Source organism: Lactuca sativa, chromosome 8 (assembly GCF_002870075.4).
Source record: "Lactuca sativa cultivar Salinas chromosome 8, Lsat_Salinas_v11, whole genome shotgun sequence".
Taxonomy (NCBI): Eukaryota; Viridiplantae; Streptophyta; class Magnoliopsida; order Asterales; family Asteraceae; genus Lactuca; species Lactuca sativa.
Window position 1 is genome coordinate 180,209,709 of NC_056630.2, and position 15,002 is coordinate 180,224,710.

Genomic DNA, 15,002 nt, shown 5'->3' on the forward strand with positions numbered 1-15,002 from the left:
TATCAAGAACATAAATAATATGCATACATAACACGTAATTTAGATTAAATACTCCATATCTATGTGTAAGATGAAAGTAACTATGCACTCACTTGTAAAAGTGATGACTCCAAACTCGGACAACACTCCGCTTCTTAATAATATAATTTCCTTCGACGAAACCTAGTATTATTACCACTAGATTTTAGTCTAATATTTACCGTGACTAATTATTAGTCTTAATATAATTATTATTATATAAGTGTTAAATAATATTTTCCAACCACTATGTACAAATAGGGTCCGAGACATGAAACACCGGAGGGCAGGACCATTTTGGCATTAAAGCATTTCTTAAATCCAACAACCTAGACGACCGTTCATACCGGATTCCCCGTACCGCAAGTAGTTAAAAAGATATTATAACGATACTTATATAAGTCATAATAATAGCCCAAATATTTATTACAAGTTCATAATAACAATCCTATATTTAAATATAAGTTATATTTAAAGTAGGGTAAGCGTATCTAACTTACAACGAGGGTTCTGCGGGGACAGAACTTCCCAAGCCGAAAAAACTCTTTTTCTTGGAGCCTTCGGGCGCTCCGGGGCTTTCCTCTAGCACCTTGAGGTTACTAGGGCTTTGGGGGGGGGGGGGGGGGGGTAGAGTGAGAGTAGAGAGAGAAAGAATGGGTGAATGGTGTGAAGAATGGGGCAACCCTCACACCCCCTTTATAGTTGAAACTCCTCGGTTACGCAGGGCGTACCTACGTATGCTAAGCGTTCCGAAGAGACGTGTCTGAAAGCTGGTGGGGCTACGTGGCTGATCTGAGACCAAGTGTTGCGAGATACGCGGGGCATTTCAGTTTCTATGCGGGGTGTACATGTGCAACCTCGCAAATGACACACCCGACTACTAAAATTCGTAATTTTCGCATACGAGCTTCGTTTTCGATGCTCTTTATATCTACGTGTAGGTAGAGACGCACTCTGCAACTTTTATTTAGACTCCGTCGGCTAATTTTGACTTTATTTTTAAAGTTATATTTTTAACAGGCCGGAACATGAAAAGTCCGTTAAAAATTCATAACTTCGTCATCTGATGTCTGTTTTCATCTGTTTTTTTTTTATTTTTTATTTTTTATTTTTTATATTACCATTGAGCTTCTATTAACGAGATATTCGATTCTCGTTTAGGTTTTGTCGGCTAAAAATTGGTCGATCTAATATTTGAATTTCGGGCTGCATACTACTATGCCGAATCTTGGAAAAATCGTAACTTTCTTATACAAAGTCAGATTTTGATGTTCTTTTTATGCATACTCTCGGTTCAATGTATACCCCAAACCGCTTGGACCAGTCTTGTAATTTACCCTTGATATATAATATAACTTTGATGTGGTATATTTCAGCGTATTCTATTATAGAATTACATTTTATATTTTCATACTTAACGTATTTATATATGGAAATCTCCGATAATTTTCAACATTTTGAGTTAGTTTATGGTTTAATATCAAATTAACCAAAGGGCTTCTTGCCCAACGGTATCTGGTGATGCCATCCCTCATTGAGGTCGATGGTTCAAGTCCCATCGTGGACGTAAATGAATTTAGGTGTTAGTTTATAAGTAATTATATATTATATTTGCCGATTAAAAAAAATCAAATCAATTTTTTTTTTTTAAATGACATATTACTAGCTAAAACTTCGGAAAAATAATTTTTGACTAGTTTTGTGAATTTAGCTAGTATTTTAGACAGCCACCTTAATAGGTTACCTGTTGAAAAGATATAAAAAAAATATCAAACTGTAAATATTAACTATTTTTAGGATTTTTTTATAAAACAAAGAATTAATTTAGAACTAAAATGTAAACTTGACCAAATTTTTGGGATTTTACTGGAAAATTTTCATCTAAAAAAAACTGGTAAATTTTTTTTTTCTTCCAAGTTTTAGTAGGTGATATTTCATTTTTTGTAAAAAAAGTTTAATTTGGGATTAGATCAAAATATTAAGATTTATTGGAGATTTTTTATTTTTATATATAAAAATAATAATTGCTTTGAATTTATTATAAATACATTAACTTATTTTAAAACCATTGATAAAGCTCTATCTATGTTCAACCCCTTTGTGTTTAATTTACTTGCAGGTTAATTAATTAATCAAACGAAGACTTTGATCAAGTGGCGGTTTTAGATCTGAACTTTTTAGAATACTTCCTTCGCACGAGTCTCCATTTTATCTTCTCTCTCTGTCTCTGTGTGCAAACTTCTTATTGCTGTAGAATCTTCTCTGGGCAACACTTGTTAATAAAACCTCAACGCTCAGAGGTTGTAGGCGTCATTAAATATAACACGTATACACCTCCAAATTCCTTTGCTTTTTTCATCCTCCGTTTGTTCCTCCAAGCACTCCTTCCATCTTTTTTCTTCACTCTCTCCGATATCTAGCTGAAACCGCTGTGAGTTTCAGACTTGAGTTCAGATTATCATCAAAATCAACTTTCCCAATATTGGATCTTTAAATTTAGCCCCTTGGATTTGATTCTTCAATTTAATTGAGGGAAATTGAGAAATCTCATCAGGGTTAGGTTTAATTATTGGGTTTATTTAGATAAACCCTCTGGATTTGATATTCTGATCTGGGTCAATTCTATTTTGTTCAACTTTGATCAAAATAAAGTGCGAAACCATGAAAGAGGGGAAATTAGGGTTTATAATTTGTGCTTTGCTTCTGTTTATGTGTGGATCATGCTTGGGTCGATTCGTCGTGGAGAAGAACAGCTTGAGGGTGACTTCACCTGATAATTTAAAAGATACATATGAATGTGCAATTGGTAATTTTGGTGTTCCTCAATACGGAGGAACATTAACCGGCGCTGTTCATTATCCCAAATCCAATCAAAAGGCGTGCCAAAGCTTCGAATCCTCCTTGAAATCAGAACCCGCTGGTGGTCTTCCGATTTTTGCTCTCCTCGATCGTGGCGGTAAATTGATTTTCTCAATTGGGTTTTATTCCTTTTTCGTTATATGATTCGGTTCTCTTAGTTTAAATTCTTATTGATTTTAGATCAAATTCATATGCCTTGATTTTTGATTCTTTCTTCCTATTAAAAGGTTCCTTGCATAAAGGGATACCTTTCTTATACAATCTAAAGATAGTAAAAACCTTTAAAAGCAACCTGAAATTCCCCCAACAGTTTTGGTATTAGTCTTAAGAATCTTCAAATTGATTATTAGGCAATAATTTGTAAAAAACAACTGATTATCAAGATACGAGAAGGATATTCATTCCACTTTTTGGGTGGTACAGAAAATGACATTTTTGTCCCTGTCCCACTTTTTGTTTTGATGGGAACTAAAAAGGACAATTTTTGTTCTTGTCCCACTTTATCGATGGGACAGAAAGCGACATCTTTCTGTTCCATTGACATTTGTCAGTGTAAACAATTTCATTTTTCATTTACACTGACATGACATGACACTGATATGCTGACATGGCAGAGTGTTACTTCACATTAAAGGCATGGAACGCGCAAAAAGCGGGGGCCGCAGCTATTCTTGTTGCAGATGATAGACCCGAGCCTTTAATCACAATGGACATGCCCGAAGAGGAAAAAGCACAAGCCGATTACTTACAAAACATCACAATCCCATCTGCCCTCATCACCAATGCACTCGGGAACTCAATAAAGAAAGCCCTAACCAAGGGCGATATGGTAAATATCAAACTCGATTGGACCGAAGCTCTCCCTCACCCTGATGAGCGTGTAGAATACGAGTTTTGGACAAATAGCAATGATGAATGTGGTGCAAAGTGTGATAGCCAAATAAATTTTGTCAAAAACTTTAAAGGGGCAGCTCAAATACTTGAAAGAAAAGGGTACACTCAATTTACACCACATTATATCACTTGGTATTGCCCTGAGGCTTTTACTTTGAGCAAACAATGTAAGTCTCAATGTATTAATCATGGGAGATATTGTGCTCCGGATCCTGAGCAAGATTTTAGTAAAGGGTATGATGGGAAAGATGTGGTTGTTCAAAATTTAAGGCAAGCTTGTTTTCATAAAGTGGCAAATGAAACTGGGAAACCATGGCTTTGGTGGGATTATGTGACTGATTTTTCTATTCGGTGCCCAATGAAAGAGCAAAAGTACACTAAAGAGTGTGCTGATGAGGTTATTAAGTCACTTGGTGAGTTCAAGAAATGTTTTACAATTGTTGTGTATGTTATGATTTAATAGGAATGTCCTTAAAGGTTTTATTTTTATGTTTTTGTTATGATTTGTAGGTGTTGATCTGAAGAAAATAGATGAATGTGTGGGTGATACAGAAGCAGATGTTGATAACTCGGTTCTCAAGGCTGAGCAAGAAGCACAAGTATGTAGATTCAATTGTAACAAGATCTTTTATGAGGATGAGAAGGGTATTAACGTCTTTTGTAATCTTGCAGATAGGCAAAGGTACACGTGGGGATGTGACAATACTACCAACTCTTGTGATAAACAACAGACAATATAGAGGTGTGTAATCTAAAAGTCTAAAACTCAAAACAAAAGTATTAAATTTAATAGGTTGGACATATTGATATTTTCTTATTTTGTCCCTGAAAATAATTTTTAATTTTAATTATTTCAGGTAAGCTTGCAAAACAAGCGGTTTTGAAGGCCATTTGCTCTGGATTTGAGGAGACAACTGAGCCAGCCATTTGTTTGAGCGATGGTAAGTACTTGTTTATATCATTATATGTTATTACAACATTGTACTTTAAATTTTTATTTATGTTTCATTTTATGTGTTTTTTAGAAATAGAAACAAACGAGTGTTTAGAGAACAATGGTGGATGTTGGATGGACAAAGCTGCTAATATTACGGCTTGCAGGGTAGGGTTTACATGTTGGATGGACAAAAGCTGCTAATTTAATGGTTGACTTTTGAATATGGCTGTTGTTTGACTTTGTTGGTTTTTGTAGGATACTTTTAGGGGGAGAGTATGCGAGTGTCCTGTTGTGCAGGGTGTAAAGTTTGTTGGTGATGGGTATAAACATTGTGAAGGTATTCTTTTATCCAGTTGTACTGTGTTTGACATGCATTGAAATGGAAATGTGACAAAAATCACAACTTTTTTGTCCCATACAAAAAGATGGGACAAAGACCCGCTCTCGATCTCTCGTCTGTGCAAAAAGACGTGAATGCCCTTTTCATTCTCATCATTGAAAATAGCCCTAGAAATCTTGTACAATCTGTTCTTGTCCCGTGTTGTGTGAAAAGGGCATTCGTCCTCTGTGCAAAAAGACGTGAATGCCCTTCGACTGCATTTGTTACACAGGATTGGACTGGACAAGCTTTCTAGGGCTATTTTTGATGATGAGAATGAAAAGGCCGTTCACGTCTTTTTGCACAGACGAGAGATCGAGAGCGGGTCCCTGTCCTATGTTTTTATGTGGGACAAAAAAGTTGTGATTTTTGTATCACATTTCCATTTTAATGCATGCGAAATGCAAACTATAAACTATAAAGCCTTGATATGTACAAAGATTGATGCTTTTTCATTCTTTATGTTGCAGCTTCAGGAGCACTACGCTGTGAAGTTAATAATGGAGGCTGTTGGAAAGACACCAAGCTTGGCATGACTTACTCTGCTTGTATTGTTAGTATTCTCTCTCTCTCTCTCTCTCTCTCTCTCTCTCTCATACATATATGTATGTATGTATATCTGTATAAACACCTTTGTATGCACAGATATGCATAGATTCTAACTTTTATTTTGTTTTTCAGGATGACCACACAAAAGGTTGCAAGTGTCCACCAGGGTTCAAAGGAGATGGTGTTAATAGCTGTGAAGGTTTTCTTTTAATCCAATTTTATTTCTCCTCTACCAAGTAAAATATATAGTATTATTGCAAAAGAAAAAAAAAAAAACTTGTAATGACAAGTAAAGTTACTTTTTGGGGTTAAATACATGAAATAGCAACGTGCTCACGTTTATTTGTTTATTATCGTGTTCTATATTCATTTTTCGTATTACAGGATTGTACTTTGAAAAATCTACAAAATCTCATCCAAATACAAATACAAAACAGTTTTCACTGCTATAATTTGGTAGATTTTTCAAATTACAATGCCATAATAAGAAATAGTTTGAAAATATAATGGTGTAATAGAAAGAAATGGAAGTAAGATGCTACTATAATTGTGTGTTTCAGATATTGATGAATGCAAAGAGAAGACAGCATGTCAATGTCCAGATTGCAAATGCAAAAACACATGGGGTAGTTATGAGTGTAGCTGCAGTGGCAATTTGCTCTACATGAAAGAACACGACACATGTATCAGTGAGTCCTCACTCATGTTATTCTAAAGCTATTTTCAATATCAGGGGGCGAGGGTATTTGTGTCATTTTGCACAAACGAAAGGTCAAGTGGGAGTCCCTTTTTGCCCTATCTTGTTCCATTGACATCAGTCTGAGTCCCAGTTTAATGCATGCCATACTGTTATGACTCCTATTAATGTTTCTTCTTTTATATTTCTAGTATATTCAATCTTGGAATATATAAAATTATGTTTTTTTTTTTCTTTTGAAAAATAGGTAAAAGTGGTAAATCGGAAGTCAGCTGGGGATTCGTGTGGGTTATTATTCTTGGTTTGGCTGTTGCTGGTACTGCAGGATATGCATTCTATAAATACAGGATCCGGGTATGATTGATATTTGAATCCATTTCATCTTAAAACACATAATGTTTGAAAGAAAGAAAAAATAAAAAGTAAATTATGACTTATTTACATATTTTTTTATATTATTAAATGGTTACAACTTTGTTGTGCAGACATATATGGATTCTGAGATAAGGGCAATCATGGCACAATACATGCCATTGGACAACCAGGGGGAGGTAGAAGTACATGGGACTCATCATGGAAATGTGTAAAAGAAGACAAGACATAAATAGTAGTTTTTGACACGCTCGTATCTATGTATATGTCAACGTTTTCTTCACTAAAGATTATGTTTGTTATTCAGGTTCTTTTATTTATGTTAGCATGATAAAATAAAAACCATTTTGGAAATTGATAATGTGGTAGAAGGTATTTGGATTTTTAGAGTTTCATTGTGTTTATTATGTTGTGTGTTCATCCCTACAACTTCGAGAACCAACATTCTCTAAGTTGGCTCACATCAACCGACTTCCAACATGTTAGATATATAAATCATTTACACATCAACAATATCATGTGAAACATAAACACATGACTATGTCTCATAGTACACCCATGAAACAATTGTAAATGAGACACGCCGTTAAGTTGACTAGGTTGTTGAATGAACTTCATATCAATGCTATGAAGCCCCTTAAATGTGATGAATCGAAGTGCTACAAGACATGCTCATTATGTCGCAACAAGTTCTATGGCACAAATTGGAGGATGTTCACGGGACAAATGTTGTATGTTTTTTGTCACACCCAAAATATGAAAGACAACAAGGTCGTAGTTTCCCCACCTAATTTGTGCAAATTCACTTGAATACCCTCTCACTCATAAAAAGTAATACCAAACAATGGTTAGTATTTGAAAAAGGGCTATATACGTAAATTGGTCCCTTTTTGGTTTACTCACCATATTTTATTTTGGTCGATGAAGTCATCCATTTTATTAAAAGATATTTCTCATGTTAACCCAGTTAACCAAAGTTGAAACAAATGGCTTATCATATAACTACATGGCATGGCGTCATATATGATGTACTTCCTAAAATTTCGATCTAACTTTTTAAAATAACTTCTAACTTCTCATTATATTGGGTTGTATCAGTCGGGGGATAGAACGATGGCCCGGGCCTCCAAATTTCTAGGGCCCATTTTTATATAGGGAACAGGTAATCCACCACCCCCTATCCTTTGTTTATCCCCCTCCCCATGATTTGACATTAGACACACACACACACACACACACACACACACATATATATATATATATATATATATATATTATAAATAAAAATCATAAATAATTAATCAATGTTGCAATTAAATTGTCAAACAATAATAATTATTCTACATATTTAGCCGTTAAAACTAGAACGATAATAATGATTATAAATATTTAGTCATTCAATATACGGGGTGACCCGTTAATCTATAATTAAAAATTTTCAAGTTTTAGAAAATAATAAATTATTATATACAAAAATAATTTTATAAAAACCAATTTATATAAACCTTCAAGTAAATACAACAAATTAATAGGGATATATAAAATATAAGTTATTTTTGTAGAACTAAAAATTGAAATAGTTAAAACAGTAAATATTTAAAAAAAAACATTTGATATATATATATATATATATATATATATATATATATATATATATATATATATATATATATATATATATATATATATATATAAAAGAATAAAAAATGATTTTGATTTGACATAAAGTAAAAATGAGAGGGGGAGGGGCGATTTAACAGACCCCTTTTATGTATCTACTTATATTATTATAAAAAAAGTGTTTGGTATTAACTATTAAGTTGTTGCATGCAATAAAAAGGAAAAAAGAGATTAGAGACAAGATTGGCATAGAAGACGAAGAAATTTCAACATATTCTTCAGGAATCTAAACAATTAATTATTTTTTTAATTAAAAAAGTTATTGTTAAGGGCCTTAGTTTTTTTATTTTGTTTGGGGTCTCAAATTAACTTGAATCAGCCCTTATAACTTGCTAATCCAGAAAAATGAGAAACCATTTCACAAGTAAGATGCTAGTTCATGAAGTACATATGGTTTATGTAGGTAAATGAGAAGAATTTTCTAAAATAAAATCTAACTTTTAGAAATGGCTTTTCATATAACTATATAGTATCATGTGTACTTTCTAAAATAATAATCTAACTTTGTGAAATGGCTTCTCATTTACATGGTATGTGTATATCCGACTAATTGGAAAATGAGAAGCCATTTCGAAAGTAAAATATTAGTTCATGAAGTACATCGAAAATAGGTGTCATGGTGATTGTCGTGCAAATTTCTTTATAAAATGAATGACTTTTATTAACCGAAATAAAATTGTTAATAGTTAAACCATCAAAAAACCATCTTGGCTTTTATGTTTATTGTCCTTATAAAAACCATGGTCAACATTAAAAAGTTGAAAAAATAAGTAATTTTAATAAGAATAGTTAAAAACAAAGTTGTTAATCAATGATACGACATGACAAAAACACACTACAAAAAATGAAATTAAGATTCAAATTTGTGTTTGTATAGGTGTAAATAACATATGTCGTGTTCTTGTTCAAAAAGTCGACACAATATTAACATGTATTGTTTTTCATGTTCATTGTGTTTGTCGTGTTTTTTGTAATTAAGTAGGATTAAATAGACTCATGGTTATTTTATGTCATCTTTTTGGTATTATGTAATGTTTGTGTGTTTTAGTTCATTTGTTTGTGTGTTAGTAAGAAAAATATCATATCATGTTGTGTTCATGCTACATAAAAATTTGTCATGTCATCAGAGGCGTATCTAATAAGGAAGAAGGTATTTAATTTCATTTATAAGATATATACCATAAAAATTAGGAACTACCTTAAGAAAAAATAGAGGACCTACCTTGAGTTTATTTTTTTTAAATGTCTTAAAAAACTATTTTAAAAAGAGAAAAAAAAAAAATAAGTTACAAGGGACAATTGTGTTGTTAAATATATAGAGTTAAATATAATATATAGTTTTTATCAAACAATAAGGTATCAATGCACTAATAATCAACTAATTTTTCATTAAATTGTTCGGTTTTTTCAGTTATATTTCAGTCAGTTTTAAAAAAAATTTAATTAGTGGTGTCTGATCGGTTTTTTCAATTATATTTCATTAAATCGTACACGACCCGACCCTTTACAAGTGTTGTTGATTTTTTTTATCGGCTTCACTTAATTTGAGAACCACGTGTAATTTTGTTCTAGATTCGTCACTGCGTGTCGTGTGATCTTGTCTGACAAAGAGTCTATTGAGATCATGAGGGGTAAACCATACCATTTGCACAACCCATGCCAAACATGCCCCAAACACGTTACATAGAGATTAATTTACAAAGCACGAACAATAATTTGGGCATACATAATTCTAAGTTAAATTACAACGCATTAGGAATATATTGGACATACAAGATTTAAACTTTAAATTTCCTTCGTGTGCTTATAATAGAAAGATCCCTATTTTTTGTATCAACTATTGAATTTAGTACAAGAAACAGTATTCAGATTGAAATTCAATACAAGAAACAATATTTTGATTAAAGTGAACAGTAATATCCTTAGCATACTATCACATCAGATTTTTTGATGTCACATCAGATTTTTTGAAGTCGCATAGACTGGAGAAAGTTGTAGCATCTAAGTTGTAGAAAGATAAAGAATGATGATGTGTTATTTTAATACGTTTTATTTTAGAAAAAAAAAAAGAAAAAAGAAAAAAAAACAGTTAATCATAGCCTTCTGCCCTTTCCTCTCGCTACCTTGATGACCAGCTACCCTTGGCGAGCCTTGTAGCGTCTTTGATGGGGTGGTCTTGGCAAGTCAGACGAGCTGCCGGCAAAGGCCACGTCCTCCGGCCTTATAGCTAATGACAATTATTTTTGGCAACATAAATTTATCAATGCTTAAAGTAAAAAAGTTTTACACACGATGTTTAAACTTTTAGAATTTCTACACACAATCTAAACTCAAGACATAAAATACTCTATTCTTATAAATCTACACACACAAACTTGAACCCTCAACCTTTGACCAAAAACCACCTATCCAACCTATGGTTATAATAGAAAGATCCTTTTTTTATATCACAAGAATCAGTATGTATAGTTAATTATACAATTATTTTTGACAACATATATTTATCAATACTTCATGTATTTAAATTTTATTCTTACACCGATGTGCAAAAAATAGACTTTTACACAAACCCACTACTCTACTCTCTTAAGTCTATCCTACCTCCCAATACGCCCTTTGGTATGTGCAAACATTCAAGTACTTATAATAACTATCTAAACTCAAGACATAAAATACCTTAAGTTAAAAACTTACATCAACAAAATCAGTCTACAAAAATACCTTAGACAATGAAATGTTATTTGTTATTTGTTATTTGTGTTTTTTTTCCATCTTCTAACAAATTGAATGATGTTATGTCCCACATTTCTTCATCGATAACAAAATATCAAATACAATGTCAATGACAAAACATAATTAACTCAAACTTAAGCAGTAAGCACCTACTACAACCGCAATCATTTCCTCAAATAATAAATAAAAAAAAAAAACAATTTCTTTCAAGCCTCAGCCGCATTATTTTTCTTAAAAACTTTTACCATTAATAACATCATAGTTTTTAACAAGCAAATACAAATGCAAGTTCACCATGGATGAATCCAAACTTTTCTCACGAGGCCATAACCACTAATAACACCACTTCTTTTAACCTTCAAACCAGAAAAAAAAAAAAAAAAAAAAAACATGAACAAGTGTAGCTCAACACTTTGCACACACACACACACAGTGAAAAAATTACAGCAGTAAAAAACCATGAATGGAGATTAATTACCAGAGTTAATTTTCAGCTTCAACACTCGATCCTCCGGTTGACTGTCCACGGGAGTATATGATTCTGTAGACATAAAATGCTAGCACTGCACCACTGCACATCAAACATGAAAACAAAAATTAAAAAGAAAACAATTTTGACACGAATGACAAATTTACAATAGAAGAGGGACTAAAACCAAAATAAGATTCTAATGTTTCAAACCTGATTATAAGTGCAACATATCTGGTGAATGCTGGCCTCTGTAGAGGATGAAAAAAATATGACAGAATGTTAGTTTCATGAAGATTAAAAACATACACACAATTCATATGTGAGTGTGTGTGTAATTATGAATTATACACATAGAACTATAATTGGGATCTTACAGAAAGCACTAGTCCTGTATCCTTTAAAAACAATATTGTAGCAATGGCTGCAAAATCAAAACTTTTTCATCAAACTCACTAGATATATATATTTATACAAAACAATGTTACAAGAATAAAAAATTAGAGTAAGATACAAACCTGCTTGGCCTTTCAAAGCAACAGAAGAAGATTTCCCTTTTTTCCATGACCTTAGACTATAAATACCCAAAGCCAAAAGAGTTCCACCAAGAATAACACCAAATCTAATACCAGAAGTGCTTCCAGTAATCATAAAGGAAAGGAAACCAGTTAAAGTAAGCAACCCACCTGAAACCATAAAAAAAAACTACATCAAAATTCAAAAACCTCTCATTTATATTTTATAATGATTGAATAAGCTCTTACCATATGGGATACCAACGTAAAAGTCAAGAACTTTTGAGACATCTTTCAAGTCATCAGTTGAAGAAGAAGCAAATGTTTCCACAATATCCTTCACTGGTTCAGGGGAGTTTTCTGCAGCTGCAGACAGATAAACTTTACCTTCTTCACTAAGTTCTTTTGCAATTACACTAAAGTCTGCACTCGCTTTATCAGCTTGGATCTTTAGTTGCTCTGAGGTGTCTTTTAATACTACTGTGGCTTTCTTTAAGTATACTTCATAAGCTTCTTGGGAGATGTTTAGCATTTTTATTGCTTGCTCTTTGAAAGAAGCTAACGTTTGCTTCCAGGCTTCTTCGGATTCTTCAGCACCCTCTTTCAGACGATTTGTTTCCTCCTGTATATCAACTTCTGAAGACTCCTAAATGAAGCAAACAGATGGTGTTATTAACCTAATCATCTTATATACAATTAGTTTGATTTTGAGTAGAAAATCGTATTATATTGCATGATTATACTCAATTAACTTTTATAAAGTGAATAAATTATACCATTTTCTTTATTGCAGTCAAATTAACATGTATAAACTATTAACAACAATTGAGATTATTAACATTTTATTTGCCAAATTGTGTTTACTCTAATCATCTTATCTTAAATTGATAATTTGTATCAGTTGATCATATGAAATGGAAAAAAAGAGTATAGGTGTCATTAAAAGGGCTAGTCTTTAAAAAGTCTTCTTTTTAAACAAGTTTAATGTATGGAGATAGCCATTTATATAGGAGTTGACAGCAGGTATTCTAACACCTATTTATGTATTTACTGTATTGGTGAACTATAATTTGATACGTTGGTTGTGTATCTGTATCAAAAAAATTCAGCTTGCTACATTTGGGATTTCAGGTGTTACAGACCTAGTACACTGCAAATGCACAACTGATTTTGAACCTTGTTACAAAATTAAAACCAACATTAAACCAAAAATTTTGGTTTTTATTGAAAAGTGTACTCACCGAGTCCTCATGAGACGCCGCAAAAGAGAAAATCGACCGGTTCCGGGAATTTGAACGGGAGAGGAGCAAACCATGGCCAAGTCCTTTCGGATAGGCGGAGACAGAAACAGCAAGTGTGAGTACACCGGAGCTACGAGGTCGAAGAAGAGGTGCGAACCGATACAAGGAAGGTGAAGAACAGAACGCCTCTATCGGCGCTCTCTTAGAGCATAACTGGCTAGGGTTAGGGTTGCTTATTGAGAATGTGTTAATTGAACTACTCATTCTGCTGTTTAGGGTTCCTTTGTGTAACTCTGCGCGAGAGATTATGATAGAGCAAGCCTGGTGTGTACCAGCTGGATGAGAGGGAGGCGAAGGGAACGATAAAGGGGAATGAAGAAGACGATGAAGTGGTTGAGGAATAGGGTGAAGGATGCTAAAGTGAGCCGAGGGCAACGAAAAGTATCACCTTGTTGACACGTAATGAATATACGTCGACCGAGCCGTGGGACCAAGTGAATCTCGTCCTATGTGTCTTTTTTTTTTTTTTTTTGGTTATGCTAATAAAATACCATTAGACACCTCATTGACGTATTTATAAACGGGAATGATTTTAATTATTTATATATGGGTAATTATCTTTTTTTTGTACATATGTAGGTAACAAACTTGTTAAAAGTGTTCATATATGACCATTATGACCTGCTATAACAGGTTAAATCCTAGATATGAACGCTTTCAATAAGTTCGTTACCTAGATGTGTGTAAAAAAAATAGTTACCCAAATATAAACAAAACGAAAAGTAAAAATTAAATTACACGAATGGACCATGTGGTTTGGGGGGATTTTATGTTTTTGGTCCATAACTTATTTTTTTAACTTGAATGGTCCCTACTGTTTATTTTTGTTGCGCGTTTGGTCCCTACATTATCTAAAAAGACTATTGTGCCCTTATTAATTTATTTTTTAATTAATTTTCTTATTTGTGTATTTATTTTTTACATATTCAAAAAAAAATAATAGACCACACATATTTATATCTCATCGGATGATCCATACTGTTTATTTTTTGATTAATTAATAAGAAAATTAATTAAAAAATAAATTAATAAGGGCACAATAGTCTTTTTAGGTAAGACATGGACTAAATGCGCAACAAAAATAAACAGTAGGGACCATCTAAGTTAAAAAAATAAGTTAGCGACCAAAAACACAAATTCCCCCAAACCACAGGGACCATTCGTGTAATTTAATTTTTACTTTTCGTTTTGTTCATATTTAGGTAATTATTTTTTTACACATCTAGGTAACAAACTTGTTGAAAACGTTCACATCTAGGATTTAACCTGCTATAGCAGGTCATAATGGTCATGTGTGAACACTTCCAACAAGTTTGTTACCTAGATATGTACAAAAAAAAAGACAGTTACCCAGATGTGAACATACCGAAAAGTTAATAACCTTAATAAGTCATATTCCCTTTATAAACTTCAAAAATGGTTCCGTTTTATAAAATCTGAAGTTTGATCCCTACTTTACAAAAACTTCACGTATGGTCTTTGTGGTTTCAAAACTTTTAACAAACGGTCTTTTTCACTAACTCCGTTAGCTTTTGGCCGTTAAATGAAGGGCATTTATGTTCTTTCACAATCACAGGGACTATTTATGAAGTTTTGCCT

General features: G+C 32.8%; 2 protein-coding genes across 2 annotated transcripts; one reads left to right on the plus strand and one right to left on the minus strand.

The window, feature by feature from the left end:
- The first annotated feature begins 2,182 nt into the window (after positions 1-2,182).
- On the plus strand, positions 2,183-7,094 carry LOC111885769 (vacuolar-sorting receptor 1). Its single transcript, XM_023882010.3, has 12 exons — positions 2,183-2,974; positions 3,492-4,184; positions 4,282-4,370; positions 4,444-4,513; positions 4,629-4,712; positions 4,797-4,873; positions 4,964-5,045; positions 5,558-5,640; positions 5,769-5,835; positions 6,197-6,325; positions 6,581-6,687; positions 6,819-7,094. The coding sequence occupies exons 1-12, from the start codon at positions 2,680-2,682 to the stop codon at positions 6,918-6,920; spliced, it is 1,878 nt and encodes a 625-aa protein (XP_023737778.1). The 5' UTR covers positions 2,183-2,679; the 3' UTR covers positions 6,921-7,094.
- Positions 7,095-11,173: 4,079 nt separating this feature from the next.
- LOC111885741 (protein FATTY ACID EXPORT 3, chloroplastic) lies at positions 11,174-13,785 on the minus strand. Its single transcript, XM_023881981.3, has 7 exons — positions 13,344-13,785; positions 12,352-12,748; positions 12,106-12,273; positions 11,965-12,011; positions 11,801-11,838; positions 11,597-11,689; positions 11,174-11,474 (listed from the first exon to the last, which is right to left on the minus strand). Exons 1-6 carry the CDS (start codon positions 13,605-13,607, stop codon positions 11,602-11,604), a joined length of 1,002 nt encoding a protein of 333 aa, XP_023737749.1. The 5' UTR covers positions 13,608-13,785; the 3' UTR covers positions 11,174-11,474; positions 11,597-11,601.
- Positions 13,786-15,002: the final 1,217 nt, after the last annotated feature.

Bases quoted from the DNA above. Each gene is read 5' to 3' on its own strand.
- LOC111885769 (XM_023882010.3), top strand. From the start codon at position 2,680: ATGAAAGAGGGGAAATTAGGGTTTATAATTTGTGCTTTGCTTCTGTTT. The intron at 2,975-3,491 runs GTAAATTGATTT...CTGACATGGCAG, and splicing joins TGCTCTCCTCGATCGTGGCG to AGTGTTACTTCACATTAAAG. The intron at 4,713-4,796 runs GTAAGTACTTGT...TGTGTTTTTTAG, and splicing joins AGCCATTTGTTTGAGCGATG to AAATAGAAACAAACGAGTGT.
- LOC111885741 (XM_023881981.3), bottom strand. From the start codon at position 13,607: ATGAGTAGTTCAATTAACACATTCTCAATAAGCAACCCTAACCCTAGC. The intron at 12,274-12,351 runs GTAAGAGCTTAT...TTATGGTTTCAG, and splicing joins TTACGTTGGTATCCCATATG to GTGGGTTGCTTACTTTAACT. The intron at 11,839-11,964 runs GTAAGATCCCAA...CATCCTCTACAG, and splicing joins ATACAGGACTAGTGCTTTCT to AGGCCAGCATTCACCAGATA.